Below are 17356 nucleotides of genomic sequence, written 5' to 3' on the forward strand. Positions count from 1 at the left end.
GACAATTTTAACATAATTGTTTTGTATATTAAAAACCTTTTTTAACAGCATGCATTTATGTTGTATGATGTAGCTATAGCTGCTATAGCTACATCAATAGATCGCTCAGTTTATAAAATATTACAAATCGATTTGAAATAAAACCACAAAGCAGACATGTGGCATTTGGATAAACAACAAACCCTCTGAACTCCTGTGTTGTTCATGTTTGATGTACAAAACTGATTTTTCTGATCATCAATTTAACAGTGTACTTTAAAATTTAAAGTGATCATAGATGAGCTATTCTAGGTCGCTGTCTTATTAATCCTAAAACAATCTTTTAGAGGAGCCTGGAGCTTCAAAACGATTTTAAAAAGATCACGACAAATGCTGTGAAGACCTAAAAACCTCTTTATTAAGATTTCACTGAATAAACCAGATTAAAATGAAAACAAAATCGACTTTCCGACGATCAAAGTAAAGAATTAAAAAAGAAAAACTTACCTCTGACGCACAGTAACGACATGGCGCTCAGCTTTCACCACTTTACCGGTGTCTCAGCAGAGATTTGTTCTGTGAGCGAACATTATAAAGTCCATTAAAGAATGTTTGAAGTTCCCGTCGTTGTTTCACTATATTTTTAATGGAGCCAAACTTTGGCAAAAAGCAACAGAGCGACGCCACAGCCACCGCGCCATGATTAAACTCAGCAGCAGCAGGTTCCACCGCAAGCTGGGACACCAACACCGCGGAGGCGGGGCCAAAGCGCCTGTGACTGACGTCCCGTCTATCCAATCAACACGCAACATCGCATCGAAGGGAATGGCCAGAGCATCACTTCTAACCAATCGTTGACAGGCACAGCTCAAGGGATCGAAGAGGCGATCCACTTTTGGAAGATAATTTTCTTAAATTACTTAAATTAAAGAAGATAATGATCTTAATGAACTTAATAATGTTTTAATAATATGATAAATATGCCAAAATTGCGAACAGTAATGCTAAAAACATAATAAATCAAAACAAACATATAATTTTCTACAATATTCTACAAGTAGGTTGTAAGTTGATTTTTTTTTTTTGCTGTCAGTCTGAACTCATCAAATAAATAGTCAACACTTTGCCGCACATGTGAGTAGCTTTTGTCGCCATCTAGCGGGCGGTGTGAGCATTCCAGGACTTCTGGTGCGTATTCTTCTTGAAACCCAATATTCAGTAACAAAAAAAAAACAAAAAAAAAAAAACGCATTCATAAATGTCAGAAATGCATAACTTTTGGCATGGAGAGCTTTGACCTCCCAGTATTAATGTAAGAAATTTTCAATTTTGAGAGTTTTATGGTTCTTGAGTTTTAAGATACAAAAGTTTGTTGGAAGGACAGAAGTATCCTGACAAACGCAATTTGCAGTTGCAAAAAAACAGAAAAAAAAATATGATTAAATGTCCAAATTGCTAACATTCATTCATTCAGTCAGTCATTTTCTGCCACTTATCTGGGTCTGGGTCACCGTGACAGTAGATGATGCTGCTCATCTTGTACTCTTCCCCTGAAAAAGTTAGATGACTTGGCCTAGGATATCCCTATCCTGGGCCTAGTCATCTAACGCTTCCTGGGGAATCCTTGAGGTGTTCCCAAGACAACTGGGAAATATAATCCCTCCAGCATGTTCTGTTTCTTCCCCAGGGCCTCCTCCCAGTTGGACATGGCTGAAAAACCTCCCTAGGGGCACACCAGGAGGTATCCTCACCAGCTGCCCGAACCACCTCAGCTGGCTCATTTCAATGCAAAAAGGCAGCGGCTCCCAGTCTGTCCTGTATAGTCGAGCATTTTGCCCTGTTACATAGAGAAAGTCTCTCATTTCAGATGCTTGTATCCATGACCTTGTTCTTTTGATCTCAACCCAAAGCTCATGATGCTCCATCTTACCCCCACTTGTGAACAGGACCCTGTGATACTTGAACCCCTCTACTAGGGACAATAACTCTCCCCTGACCCAGAAATGACAATCCACCCTTTTCTAGCGGAGGACCATAATCTCAGATTTGGAGGTGCTGATCCTCATCCCAGTGGTTTCACGCGCGGCCTCAAATGTGCCCACTGTACATCAGAGGTCACAGTCTTATCTCATGAAGCCAACAGAACCACACTATCTGCAAAAAGCAGAATATATCTCCCTTCCTTATAAAAGTAGGTCATTTTGGCATCTCCCTTATTTTCACTCAAGGTCGCTGTAGCAAAACAGAGGAGGAGCTGCGTGTTGATTTAACAAGTACTACACCAGATGCTCTTCCCGATTCAACGACACATTGGAGAATTGGCAGAAGTGGAGAAACTTCCACACTGGAAATGTGTGCACTTGACCACTGCCTCTGCAAGCATCTTCGTTCCCTATATTTCTTCTTCTTCTTTCTTCTCCAACTCACCCTGTCCTCTTCATCTGTCACCCCAACCACATCCTCCCTCACCACATCCATAAACCTCCTCTTTGGCCTCCCTCTTCTTCTCCTGCCTGGTGGCTCCATCCTCAGCATCCTTCTCCCTATGTACCCTGGGTCCCTCCTCTGCACACGTCCAAACCATCTCAACATTGCCTCTCTGACTTTGTCTCCAAACTGTCCTGCCTGTGCTGTCCCTCTGATATATTCATTCCTAATCCTGTCCATCCTTGTCACTCCCAAAGAGAATTACACTATTTTCAGCTCTGCCTTTTTGTTAGTGTCACCATCTCTAAGCTGTACAACATAACTGATCTCACTACTGTCTTGTAAACTTTCCCCTTCACTCTTGCAGGTATTCTTTAGTCACAAATCACGATTGCCACCATTCTCCACCCACTCCACCCTTCTTCACCTCTCTACCACACTCTCCATTACTTTGAACAGTTGACCCCAAGTATTCAAACTCATCTACGTTCACCACTTCTACTCCTTGTAACCATACTATTCCACTGGGCTCTGTCTACTTCCCACACATGTACTCAGTCTTGCTCCTACTGTCTTTCATTCCCCTTCTCTCCAGAGCATATGTCCACATCTCCAGGCGAGACTCAACCTGCTGTCTACTTTAACTACAGATCATAATGCCATCTGCAAACATCATTGTCCATGGACATTCCTGTCTGATCTCATCCGTGAACCTGTCCATCACCATTGCGAACAAGACTTACTTACTCCCTTCCAGCCTATTCCCCTGCCTTCCTACCCTACTATGTCTCCCATCCATCCACTAATCCAACCCCACACTGCTTAGCTTCTGACATATGACAGGACAACACTTACACAGAGCTAACTGGCTGATGCTGATGCCTAGATAAAATGTGTGATAACCAGTGTGGCAGCCATAGACATTATGGTGGAAGTTGCATGCCTGCCTCTTCTTGTTTTTCCTTCTCCTCTTCTTCTTATGAGTTTAAGTGGTACCAGTGCATTATGCCCAAATGTTTCACACTCATAAAAAAGGTATTATTTTGTTTGTATATTGTCTTATTATCTGTATAAGAAAACAATACGAATTTGGTATATTGAGTCTCCTTCAAAAATTTTCCGGCGTTTTCTTTTTCCAGTCTGTGAGCCTGAGTGCTGAAGAAATTTGTCCTACGTTATTTGCCGTAGCCCCACAGGGGTCCGCGCATGCGCAGAGTTGCAGCAGCGCTTTCCCCGCCTGAGCGTTTACGTTAGCAGATGTGGAGCAGTACGCTGAATTTGTGCGTTTTAATGAGGTGGTTGCGAAATATATGTTGATTTTTCTGTTATATATCACAGTAGAGGATCGATAAGGTTCAGGAACGTATCGGATCGAGGTGAGTGTGGGCTTGTAGCTGCTGTTTTCATTGTGTGAACGGAGGCCGTCGTCCACCAGCAGTGTCAGGCTTTTAAACTAAAAAAAAAAAAAAATCCACTTTAAATAGCTGCATAAGTTAAATATAAGTGGATTTAAGATAACGGCAGCTCTTTTTCCCCACTGTATAATATGTTACGTGTTGTTTTCAGTGTAGTAACGTGGTTTGATCTCGGGTGAGCTGTTAGCTAAAACACGTTTTACCAAAGAGCTTTTAAATGTGGATTTAAATCCGCATAGATTCACTACTTCGACATTTGTACACGTGGTGCTGTTTCGTTCGCAGATCTTCACTTTGACCACATTGTGTAGTTTGACACGTTTGTGTTTGTTTCGAAAGAAGAATGTCAAAGTGCGTGCGTGTGTGCGTGCGTGGAGGAGATGTCTTTGGCTTTCATTCATTAAAAAGTGCAACAAGTTGGTGGCAGGCACAACACTGCGCTTTAAAACAACAGGTTACACGCTCTTGATGGTTATATTAATGCATTACAGCGATATTAGCTACATAAACCATCACACTGACACTTCTCAGCTAACGGTGAATTTCCCCGTTCAGCTCTGTTTTCCAATTAGTGAATTACTAATTACATTAACTAACTAATAAATAAATAATAACCACAACTTTTTTTTTCAATATTTATTTCATTCATTTAAAAGAAAAGCAGAAATGAGTACATTACAAGACACTGAATGAAAAGGAGCAGAGAGAAGAACAAGTCTTATATTTTCTGACCCTTTTTACAATACAATCTTTCAATTTTAAGCATCATTATTCAACATTATTTAACAGATTAAATTTTTTTGACTTTGTCACATACCACTGACTTTTCATAATTTTAGCCATTATTTAAAATATTACATTTTTAACAGGTTACATGTTAGACTTAAAACATTTTGACATTATTAACAGATTACATTTTAGACTTTGTCACAACCCACTGACTTATTTCATAGTTTCATACTTACTTAATACATCTAGTTTAATACATTTTTAAAAATAATTTAAGCGACCTTGATTCTTTGATTTCTTTGTTGAGGTTGTTCCATAATTTTACACCATTCACTGCAATACTCCGTTCCTTTACTTTGGTTCTGAATCTTGGTTTTTTTAAAGACTTCTATTCCTTTCAAATTATAACTACTTTTTTTTCAAACATATTTTGAATGTTTATTGGTAATGTATTTTTATTAGCTTGGTGCATTGTTTGCAATATTTTCAAATCAACTAAATCATGAAATTTAAGTACCTTATACTTAATGAATTTTTAAAGCTCTTTTCTGCAGAATAAGTAATGGTTGTGTATAAGTTTTACATGTTGATCCCCAGATTTCTACACAATATGGGACAATCAATGAATTGTACAATGTTAATAAACCATAACTATTCAATGAAAATTTTACTTACATCATTAACATTAATCTTCCATCCTTTAATAATAAGCACATTTTCATAATGTGCTTATTACCAAAGGCCAAAATATGGCCATCGGGTATTGCGATGACTTTGTGTCCATCTGTCTGTCTGTGTTCAGCATAAGTCCAGTCTTGTTACTGTCAGGGTCTTCAAATTCACAGGGAGCACTCTTGTGACACAGACCTTTGATAAGTTCAAAGATGGCTAACCTTGACCTAACGGGCCCAAAAGGTCACCTTCTTTCTACACACTCTTTCATTGATTACATACTCATACGGCTGATGGTATATTAGCATTGCGTTATATTTTGTTTTTAGAGCAGCAACCATTAATCAAATATTAACTGACTATTACCTTTAATCTATTGTTTTGATAACCAATAATTTTGAGTCACTTAAAAAAATTCTGATAAGATTTTCTCTTTTTTTGGACTCTTATCTGGCATTCAGCTGAATATCTTTGGGCTGTGGACAAAAGAAGACATTTGAAGGCGGTTCGGGTAAATGATTGATCGATCATTTAATTGATTATGGAAAAAAAAAAATTTCCAACATTAAAACAAGTGGCAAGCTGAAAGGCATCAAAGGGGGAAATCAGAATCAGAATACTTTATTAATCCCCATGTGAAAATTTTGTTCCATGTGCTCTGTGGAAAATAGCAAGTTGGAGAAAGAAGAACTTAAGTTAAATAGAATTTGAAAATACACAATAGTACAAATGGGCTGTTTCACAGACAGGGTACACAGGTATGTGTCACTGGCACCAAAAAAAAAAAAAAAAATCAAAGTGGTTACTTTGGTCAAGTTATTCATCCATATCTAAATGGAGACTGGGCTACTTAAATGACCAAAGCTTCAGACCTATCAGATGTTTGCATATATATTTATTTCAAGATTGAAAATAAGTACAACCTTTCCAGGGAGGACTTTTTTTACTAAGATAATTGTTGTGTAAATTATACAGACTGAGATTACTGCAATCTACCCATATGTACTATCTAATTAAAACAGTTGCTGGTAAGTATGTACTCAATACAACTGTTATTGTGTTTCTGCATTCATAAATAGTGGTGGACTGTAAAAGTTTCTGGAGAGGACAGTTTTTTTACAGACACATCCTTTTGTGGTATCACACATGGTGATTACCTCTTTCAAACTAAAATATTCACCTAACACTGATGCTTGAGTTTGAAATGCACTTTATTTCTGGACAGGACATTTTTGACATACAAGACATTTTATTTTTGAATGCCTGTTTCAACTTGTTTCCCCACTGGGCAACGATCCTGGGAGTTAGATTGTTATACAGTAGGGTTTGGTAGGGAAATTAGTCCATTTAGTGGTTACCGACTAAATAAATAATAGTTCTGGCAGCCCATCAAAATTAGACATTGTGGAAATGACAGCTATTTTGGTGAAAACTGGTATATTTAGAGTTCTGCTGGTAAACAGATGGGGATATTAATCCAAATGATCATTGCTGCTGATAGACCAGTAGTAGTTATTCATGTATGGTAAACTAAACTTTGTTGGTCATTTCCACCTTGTCATTAACTTAAACTTTATCTTTAAAATCCACTTATGTGCCCTGATTGTAATACAGTCCAAATACATAAGGGTGATTCTTAGACTACTATTATGTCCTTTGATTATATTGTATGAAAAACAGAAAAAAGGGGAAATTTCACACTTTTATAGTTATCTTTACAATGAAAGTGTTTTAAGAAATTTGTTCTAGTAGTCTATGATGACTTTTTCACCTTTTTTCAGCATCATTATATGCAAATATTGCCATGTTGTGCTTGTCCCACACCCAGACTCTTGATCTTCAATGATAAAAATGAATGGTAAAGAAACATTTTTTCTAATGTTTTAAAATATCTCTGAATAAAATATCAGTAAAATAATCAAAACATAATTGCGGTATTCAATGTAATACAACTGTTGGGATTTTTTTTTTAAACAAAATGTAGTTGTCCCACAGTATTGCCGTAATTTCCACCACAACACTGTAATGTCCCTTTAAACAGTTTGTATGAAAGATTGTTTGGGTAGTTTCTATAAAGCGCCTTGGGGCAACTGTTTTTGTGATTTGGCGCTATATACATGTGCTCTGATGTCACTGTTTATCTCCATAGAAACTATCCAAACAGTCTTTCATACAAACTGTTTAAAGGGACATTACAGTGTTGTGGTGGAAATTATGGCAATAGTGTGGGACAACTACATTTTATTTAAAAAAATCACAACAGTTGTATGACATTGAATACCCCAATTATGTTTTGATTATTTTACTGATATTTTATTCAGAGATATTTTAAAACATTAGAAAAAACGTTTCTTTACCATTCATTTTTATCATTGAAGATCAAAAGTCTGGGTGTGGGACAAGCACAAAATGGCAATATTTGCATATAATGATGCTGAAAAAAGGTGAAAAGTCATCATAGACTACTAGAACAAATTTCTTAACACTTTCATTGTAAAGATAACTATAAAAGTGTGAAATTTCCCCTTTTTTCTGTTTTTCATACAATATGATCAAAGGACATAATAAGTGCCCGTAGTCTAAGAATCACCCAGTGATATGTCACATTCTTTCTCATGTTCTGTCATGCACGCTGGATGCAGCTGTGCCTCCCTGAGCTAATGCTTTGTTTCTGCTTGTGTGTGTGATAGTTAAAGCAGTTAAAATGACCAAGAAAACCTGTTATTTTTAATACACCATACCTGGCACTCATGTCTGTTGTTTAAACTCTGATATTGTGCAGTAGAAAGCTAAATGACAAATGTTTCACTCGCCATATGTTATTTACTATCTGTGTCTCCATGCGACAGTCATTCTTGTCTTTGTTTCTGTTTCAGGACTGTGATAACAGATACCCACGTCCTGAACATGGCAACAGAAGATAAGAAACCAGATACAGACACCAAACCTCCGGTGGTCCCATCAGTGTCTTCCAGTCAAAGCAAGGTATAGATGTCCTCAATCTGCAGAGGGTCCAGGTCTGATGGTGCTGCAACCAACATCCTTAAGTCTTTATATACACACACACACACACACACACACACACACACACACACACACACACACACACACACACACACACACACACACACACACACACACACACACACACACACACACACACACACACACACACAGAGGACATAAAAACAGAATTCTGAGTCATCCTTTGTGATGCCAAAAAGGCATTTCTTGAAATACCCGATAAGACCAGAAAGCAGAACATCTCACAGTAGTCATGATTTTACGGAGGATAATATTCCGTTACATTTCAGGCTGGTGGTGGTGTAATGGTACAGCAACTGTCATTATGTACCCAAATCCGCAAAAGGAGGAGCAACCTCATACGAGCAAGCTGTACCTAATACAGTGGCCAGTCAGTGTATTTCTTCATTAAACAGTCCTCCTGTTGGACTCTCATCCACACACAGAAGTTGCTTTGCACGTTCACTGCAGTGCAAGAAAAGGAACAAAAGAGGATTTTTAAAAAATCCCTTTTCATTGTTTCATATTGCTTGTGGTGTTATTCCTGAGGATCAGGGATTCCTTATAACCATTCTCATCATGTAAAACACAAAAGAGCAAAATTAAGTATTCAGGTCTCACTGGTCATAATGACCATAATTAATAATAGAATTAATTAAATATCTGAGTGTACACAGGTCAAATATAAAGAATTAAGTAATAATACAAAATAACATAACCGGTTCTGTTCATTATTTTTATGGACAGAATTTCTAGGCGCAGCCAGGGTGTAGACAGGGTCTGGCTTGGGAACCACAGAATCTTGTCTCTGCTGTTTGTGGACGATGTGGTCCTGTTGGCTTCGCCAAATCAGGACCTTCAGCGTGCACTGGGACGGTTTGCAGCCGAGTGTGAAGTGTCCGGGATGAAAATCAGCACCTCCAAATCCGAGGCCATGGTTCTCGACCGGAAAAAGGTGCTTTGCCCTCTTCAGGTCGGTGGAGTGTCCTTGCCTCAAGTGGAGGAGTTTAAGTATCTCGGGGTCTTTTTCATGAGTGAGGGACGGATGGAGCGTGAGATCGATAGACGGATCGGTGCAGCGTTTGCAGTGATGCGGTCGCTGTATCGGGCCGTCGTGGTGAAGAGAGAGCTGAGTAGGGGGGCAAAGCTCTCGATTTACCGATCAATCTACGTTCCGATCCTCACCTATGGTCATGAGATTTGGCTCATGACCGAAAGAATGAGATCGCGAGTACAAGCGGCCGAGATGAGTTTCCTCCGCAGGGTGGCTGGGCGCTCCCTTAGTGATAGGGTGAGGAGCTCGGAGTCGAGCCGCTGCTCCTCCACGTCGAAAGGAGTCAGTTGAGGTAGCTTGGGCATCTTTTCCGGATGCCCCCTGGACGCCTCGCTGGAGAGGTGTTCTGGGCACGTCCCATTGGGAGGAGGCCCCGGGGAAGACCCAGGACACGCTGGAGGGACTACATCTCTCCGCTGGCTTGGGAACGCCTTGGGGTTCCCCCGGAGGAGATGTGTGTGGATCGTGAGGTCTGGGCAGCTTTGCTTGAGCTGCTGTCCCAGCGACCCAACTCCGGATAAAGCGGAAGAAAATGGATGGATGGATGGATGGATGAACAGGGTATTGCAGCAATCATTGGCTCATATAATATAATAAATATGAGACCACCCCGCAGAAGTGAGAATCTGTTTTTTTTTTTAATTAAAAAAAAAATAAATCAAAGGCTTTCCTTTGAAAGCATTTTCAGATTAAATAATTGAATGCATTTTTTTCCCTGTCAAATATCTTTTTTTCTTTATAAATTACCTGTTTGAATTTCCTTCACAGTCTTCTCCGGCCAAGCCGAACTACAGCCTGAAATTCACATTAGCGGGCCACACGAAGGCCGTGTCCTCCGTCAAATTCAGTCCGAGTGGAGAGTGGCTCGCCAGCTCATGTGAGTTCAGCCTACTTTAGATTCAAAATATAAATATCTGCAACTTTTTAAATGTATTAGTTTTTTTTTTGTTATTTTTATTATGCCAAGTTACTGTAAGCCAGATGTTACCTTGTATCTGTTTACCAGCAGGATTACTGCAAACACAGCCACGTTCTCACTTTCTGTCCTGAAAGGTCACAGTCTATAAAAGTGACAAATCGGCGTGTGAAGATCGCAGTTGTCCACGAATGTGATCTAGCGCACACTTTGATGTAATGCACTGGACTTGTGCCACTCAGTGTGCGAAAACAACAGTCACACACCCATAGTGTAACTTTGAAATATTGATGTCCCGATCAGGTTTTTTTGGCCCCGATCCGATTCCGAGTCATCTGATTTTGAGTATCTGCCGATACCGAGTCCCGATCCGATACTTTAAAAAACTGAATGAACAATGAACAAATGCTAAATATCTAATATTTTCATTTTAATCACCTTATTTTATTATTTATCACTTAAACAGTGCACTTCTCCTCGAGGTAGCTTGAACAATCAAGTAATAATCTACCAGACTTTAAAAATGTACAAATTTCCATGTTATTTTATTTGTCTAAAAATAAATGTCCAGGGTTCCTTATGTTAAACAAGAAGTTATCTAATCTGAAATAACAGGTGGTTTTAATTTACAGATGAATGGTTTCTAAAGAACCATTTATTTATATATTTAGCTATTTTAATTACGTGTTCTAAACTTTTTTTTAAACAGTAATCAGAAATTTTGAGGTAATAAACAACAACAAAAAACATTTCCAAGGATTTTTCTTCAGAAAACTGCTCTATCAATGAGCAGTCCTGTGACATGTTTCTGATTTGTACAGATCAGTGGTTTCTGTTTTGTACAGATCAGTGGTTTCTGCCATTAGTCTTCCGTGTTTTGGCTCGACGTGTCGTTCCTATTGGACAGCGTGAAGCTACGTCACAGCTCAGAGCGTCGAAAGTTGGATTGGGTTGAACTTACCGTTTTTCTTTTGTTCAATAAAAAAAAAAAAGATTGGGTTGAACGTTTGACTGCGTCAGCCTGCCGACAAGCGGCAATGCGTGCTCCCGTCAGAAGCGTCGCTTTAGCTCAACTTTTGACGCAACGCTTCTGATGCCTCCAAAAAGCAATGCGTCTCATTGAAAATAATGCTTTTTAGACCAATTCTTGACACCTCTGATGCTTCCAACGCATGAAAGGCCCATTAATCTGCAATAATGAGCTTGAAATAGTGCTGATCAAAATAATGAAGATAAAATCTATATCGGATTCCGGATCAGGATGCGACGTCCGATTTTGATCAAGTCTGAAACCACGTGATCGGGCCAGATTTCTGATCACGTGATCGGATCGGGACATCCCTACTTTGAACACAACCGTGGTGCTTACGTAAAACTTCCTGGTGATGTCACAGTGTGCAGTGGACTCCACAGAAAGGCAAAGGATTACCAAAGTACGTCTAAGTTACAGATCTGTCTGGTGGAGGGGAATTTTCAAACACCTTGAACATCCTGCAATAGTTAAAATAAGACTGCAACACATTTATGGATTATCCTGTTTCATCCTGCCAGTCTGTCTTTTTTTTTTTTTTGCAAGGTACAGATGATGTTTCAAACTGACTATCCAGGATGCATATCTCTAAAAGTGAGCGCGGGATTAAATTTAAAGATTTTCCGAAAGTTTGAAAAACTGTGGGTCTTTTTTGGGATAAATGAACTGAAATTTTGCATGCAAAAAATGTTTCCACTAATCCAGAAATCTTTCTCGTTACCCATTACTGACAGGCAGAACTGTGACAGTATTTGTGACGCCAAACTACGGTTTTTGCACGAGTTGCGGACATCTATATTTTGCTAAACACTGGCCGGCTTCATATTAAGTGAAGACATTATACTGTTTCGATTTACTCAAAACACCTGTTAAAATTTGTCTTTCCAGCTGCTGATAAACTCATCAAGATCTGGGGAGCGTACGATGGCAAGTTTGAAAAAACCATTTCGGGACACAAACTCGTGAGTTGGACTGATACTTATCGTCTGTCACTGTTTGTGTTCAGGTGTTAAAATTCCAACAGTTGTCATGTTTTGGTGTTCTGTGATTCTGAGCATGTGTATGATGTCTTGCATATTTTCAAATTATGTGCTTACTACAGAATAAATTTCAGAGTGCTTGTGCTTATAACAAATCTCATCATTTTTGGAATATGTAATTTAGTTGTTTTTCCACTATTTGTTTCCGGGCTTGCAGTGACTTCTGGACTCTGCCATCAGATTTGTATCTGTATGTGGGTGATTCTTAGACTACGGGCACTTATGTCCTTTGATCATATTGTATGAAAAACAGAAAAAAGGGGAAATTTCACACTTTTATAGTTATCTTTAAAATGAAAGGGTTTTAAGAAATTTGTTCTAGTAGTCTATGATGACTTTTTCACCTTTTTTCAGCATCATTATATGCAAATGTTGCCATTTTGTGCTTGTTCCACACCCAGACTTTTGATCTTCAATGATTAAAAATGAATGGTAAAGAAACGTTTTTTTCTAATGTTTTAAAATATCTCTGAATAAAATATCAGTAAAATAATCAAAACAGGGCTGCACGGTGGCTTAGTGGTTAGCACTGTTGCCTCACAGCGAGAAGGTTGTGGGTTCAATTCCCGTGGCCTTTCTGTGTGGAGTTTGCATGTTCTCCCCGTGTTTGCGTGGGTTTCCTCTGGGTGCTCCGGTTTCCTCCCACATCCAAAGACATGCGGGTTAGGTGGATTGGAATCTTTAAATTGTCCTTAGGTGTGCGTGTGGGTGTGTCTGTTTGTTTGTCTGTCTGTTTGTGGCCCTGCGGCAGACTGGCGTCCTGTCCTGGGTGTACCCCGCCTCACTCCCTATGACTGCTGGGATAGGCTCCAGCCCCCTGCAACCCTTAATTGGACTAAGCGGTAGAAGATGGATGGATGGATAATCAAAACATAATTGGAGTATTCAATGTCATACAACTGTTGTGATTTTTTTTTTAAACAAAATGTAGTTGTCCCACACTATTGCCGTAATTTCCACCACAACACTGTAATGTCCCTTTAAACAGTTTGTATGAAAGATTGTTTGGGTAGTTTCTATGGAGATAAACAGTGACATCAGAACACATGTATATAGCGCAAAATCACAAAAACAGTTGCCCCAAGGCGCTTTATATTGTAAGGCAATGGTGTGATGGAAATTACATTTACAAGGCCAATAGTGCCCGTAGTTAAAGAATCACCCATGTAGTGAAAATGTAGAAGTTGTTGAGATACTTAATTGTTTCTGCAGTGGCATTAATGTTTCTGAGGAGTGAACGGAGTAACAGGGCTCGATTTATCAATTTTCAAGCAGGGGCCAGGTGGCTCTTATTCTGGCCAGCCAGAATTTCAAGGAGCCACAAGACAGCTTTTTGCAAAAAACAAACAAAAAAACCCATACCCCTTTTCATAAAAAATACACAAGTATTTTTCTTATTAAAGAATACCTGAAGACACCACCAACTGCATGGGTGCAAACAATATAGTTGGGTATAAGCAAAATTTTATGTGCTTATGTATATTTTTGTCAAAATTTCCCCCAGTCATCACTGACAGATTTCAGATGTGCACCCAGTTTTCTTTTTCCCCTTCAAAGTTCAAGTCCAGACACCTTGGCAAAGCATGTACACACAAAAGGAGACTGGGACAAATGTAGCCCACGGGCCACAAATTTGCAGCCTGGATTCAGATGAAACACAGCAGCTGAATTAATGGGGCAGCACAGTCTCGTTTGAACTCCTGCTTAATATCGTGGGATTTGACCACATTCGAGGACAGCCTGTACAAACACAGGAGAGACTAATCCACGGGTGGAGTGTGGAGTTTCAGCACAAACCATTCGGTCTGTCTCGGTAAGCTTCAAAGCATACTCGCCACCACCTAGTGGATGTGCTGGTTTAAAAATTGTTTCTGCTGAAGCCCCCATCCTTTGAATGGTTTGTGCTGACACCACACTTCAGGTGTCTCTCCTCAAAAACAGCATCAGTTGTAATGGAAAGAAATGGTGTACTGTTTTTGGATGCAGTCACCAAAGTGAAAAGTGCAGTTTTTTTTTGTTTTGTTTTTTTTGTTCCCAGTGGCAACGGGAAGACGAGGCAAATGGGAGAGGTCATGTCAATAAATTTTAGTGTACACACCTTGACAGAGTAGCTGCGGTCTCTCACCTGCACAACTACCTCGACACATTTGAGCTCCAGGTCATAAACCAACCGTAACAGACGTACACTTTCCACTGCATTCACTTTTTCTTTGCATTTTCACTTTGTTTGCATGTAATTTGCCCAAAAAACTCGGTGAAAGTGCCGTGTTTCTAATGGGGACATATGAAGGCTGTCCCCGGATGTAGAAAAATTGCGTCATATTTTCCCCCTTAGTGCCCCCCCTCAAATGAGACTTTGCTGCCCAATTAATTGCTCTCCAACAAACCATCATGCAGATCACATTAAGAATCACTACCTTTTTATACTTTAAAAAAAAACAAGAAAACTTTAATAACGTAGCTTTCAGGTGTGAAATGAGTTACTGAAGTGTTTTAACAGCACAAACATCACACGAACAGCAAGAGAGTGTTTCATATAGAAAACGTCTGCAGTGCAAAAATATATTCAAAGACTGAGGTACTGTCCAACTTTTTGGTTGATAGTCAAAATCTGTGGTATGGATATCAGATTCTGATGTCTGATGCATTCTGTTGAAGGCTCTTGGTGCAGACAGCAGCGTGTTTTTAACATCACACTGCTCTCAGATGACCACTGGTGAAAAAAATGAGCTGATTAGCGCGCTTTCAAATCACTTCAAAGAAAACTATAAATGATCATTGAAACGTCTATAAAAGTGAATCATGAAGCCAAATAAATCTGTCTTTGGCTTGTGAAAAGGTATAAAATAATGCATAAAGATGCATTGTTTTATAGGCGGTGGTTGTCATGGTTGGGTTCCGCCGCATTGGAACTCTCTGCAGTTGTCTGTCTGGGTGGTTGCCATCCCAGACCAAAGATGGCTCTAGAGTGTGGTGGATGCTCCCGGACCTGATGTTGTTGTTATTGTTGTTGAGCGCTAATCGTAATCTTAAGCCATGTTCATCTCCATTTCCCATGATTCTACAGGGCATTTCTGACGTGGCCTGGTCCTCCGACTCCAACCTCTTGGTTTCCGCGTCAGATGACAAAACGCTGAAGATCTGGGACGTCAGTTCGGTACGACAATTAACAACGATCAGCCAAGTTACAGTTCGGTTTGTGTGTTGTACTAAACAAGCTTAAAGAGCAAAATGAGATTACATCCCTTAGTTTTATTAATTTATTTCATTTAAATTGCCACTCATTCATGTCTCTGGTAAGTTGAGCTGTTTTTCCTTGTAAAGTGTGAGAAAAGTGCAGCTTCTCTTTTGAGCTAAGAATGAATTTTATCAGATGAAATGGTAAAACTGAAATTTAAATGGATTTTTAAAATTCCTTTCTCTATTCAGGGAAAATGCTTAAAAACCCTGAAAGGTCACAGCAACTACGTCTTCTGCTGCAACTTCAACCCTCAGTCCAACCTAATTGTGTCGGGATCGGTGAGTGCAACGCTCTCTGTTACACAGAAAACAGATGCAAGTGTGCGAAAGTAAAATAAAAAGTTTCTTTTGTGATCGCAGTTTGATGAGAGTGTGAGGATATGGGATGTCAAGACTGGGAAATGTTTGAAAACATTACCGGCTCACTCTGATCCCGTCTCTGCCGTAAGTTTATTTGAAAGTTTTGATGTCAGTGAAGCTTTTATTTTTTTGAGATGTTTGTTTTTTGTTGGGTTGCAGGTGCATTTCAACAGAGACGGCTCACTGATCGTGTCCAGTAGCTACGATGGCCTCTGGTGAGGATGCTTCGTTATTACAATTTTATTTATTTATTTAAAAATTTTTTTTTATCTAATTTGGGAGATCCCGCACCTTATATACAACCCCCCCCCCCCCAAAAAAAAATTATGTTTATTAATAATAGCAATAATAATTTATATTGAGTTTTCTCAGGAATAAAAGCATTAAACAAACAAACTGCAATAGTAAAAGCATAAACACACTACAACGTTGCACAAAATATGTAATTAAAGAGCTGATATAAAAAAAATTTAATGAATCACATTTATATTGTTTCGGTTCCAATGTTGTGGCTCAGCATTCAATGTACATTTGAAGACTTATTTTGCCCAAACTTTGTCAAATAACAACCACTATGTCATCAACTGTACAATTATTTGTCCATCTTGTTTATTTTTGTTATCTAAAAGTAATTATGTTAGGTAATGGCACAGGCTGTGGTGTGCACATGTGCTAGACTGAGTGCCTGTCCAATGAAAAACTCGCCCCAAGGAGATAGTATTAAAAAGTGAGTTCCACATCCTGAAAAAAGGTGCGATTTGTACATACTTTGGAAAATACAGTAAGTTTCTAAGTTGTCCACATTCAGCTTTTTATGTTAGGTTTTTTTTTTTTTTGAACGACAATGCATCTTTCTCTCCATTTTCTGTCCTCCAGGCCAACTTGCTGTTTTATTTTTCACCTCAAAACAAAGATGAATTTTAGAACAAATGGTTGAAATTGATCTTTGGTGTGACATCATGCTGATGTCACTGTTATTATTACTTAAATGACTTATGACGCAGTAGTGCTGATGATGTCATTAATGTGCCTTCATGTTTATCTTCTCAAACTTGGTGTGAATTCAAGTCTTGTCATTGCTTTTGGTTTCTTCTGTTTTTGCTCTGGCTTGCCTCAGTGGATCTTTATGTGGATTTGGCAGGATTTTTACGCCGTATGTCCTCCCTGACGTCCCTTCAGATGTACTCAGAGAGGGTGGCACCACAGTGCTGCCCTGTGAACATAAAGTCACACGTGTCTCAGCAATAAAATTATTCATGAAAATATTTAAAAGATAGTCTTAAAATGACACTTAAACTGTGGAAAATAATAAAATCTCATGCCAACTTTCACATTAAAAAGGTTCAAAGTAAAAAAAGAAAAAACTTGTGCCATGTCTCCATATGACCGAATCGCTAAAACACGTGTTGCATTTTGGACATGCAAATTTTAATCTGCGCTGAAACATTTTTATTGGATCTTAATTTGTTT

At 39.0% G+C, this 17356-nt stretch overlaps 2 protein-coding genes across 2 annotated transcripts in view; one reads left to right on the forward strand and one right to left on the reverse strand.

The window, feature by feature from the left end:
* Nucleotides 1-682, reverse strand: part of LOC117529092 (protein unc-13 homolog B-like) — a 174724-nt gene extending 174042 nt beyond the window's left edge. The window contains 1 exon segment of the mRNA XM_034191794.1: nucleotides 487-682. Within this exon segment, the coding sequence (XP_034047685.1) occupies nucleotides 487-508 (22 nt within the window). The 5' untranslated portion in view covers nucleotides 509-682.
* Nucleotides 683-3609: 2927 nt separating this feature from the next.
* The window catches only part of wdr5 (WD repeat domain 5), an 18911-nt gene continuing 5164 nt past the window's right edge, over nucleotides 3610-17356 (forward strand). Inside the window, exons 1-8 of the mRNA XM_034191953.1 lie at nucleotides 3610-3782; nucleotides 8099-8207; nucleotides 10069-10177; nucleotides 12135-12208; nucleotides 15354-15443; nucleotides 15716-15805; nucleotides 15887-15970; nucleotides 16046-16101. Coding sequence (XP_034047844.1) covers nucleotides 8130-8207; nucleotides 10069-10177; nucleotides 12135-12208; nucleotides 15354-15443; nucleotides 15716-15805; nucleotides 15887-15970; nucleotides 16046-16101 — 581 coding nt within the window. The 5' untranslated portion in view covers nucleotides 3610-3782; nucleotides 8099-8129. The remainder of the gene's footprint in view (nucleotides 3783-8098; nucleotides 8208-10068; nucleotides 10178-12134; nucleotides 12209-15353; nucleotides 15444-15715; nucleotides 15806-15886; nucleotides 15971-16045; nucleotides 16102-17356) is intronic.

Source organism: Thalassophryne amazonica, chromosome 17 (genome assembly GCF_902500255.1).
Source record: "Thalassophryne amazonica chromosome 17, fThaAma1.1, whole genome shotgun sequence".
NCBI classification, from domain to species: Eukaryota; Metazoa; Chordata; class Actinopteri; order Batrachoidiformes; family Batrachoididae; genus Thalassophryne; species Thalassophryne amazonica.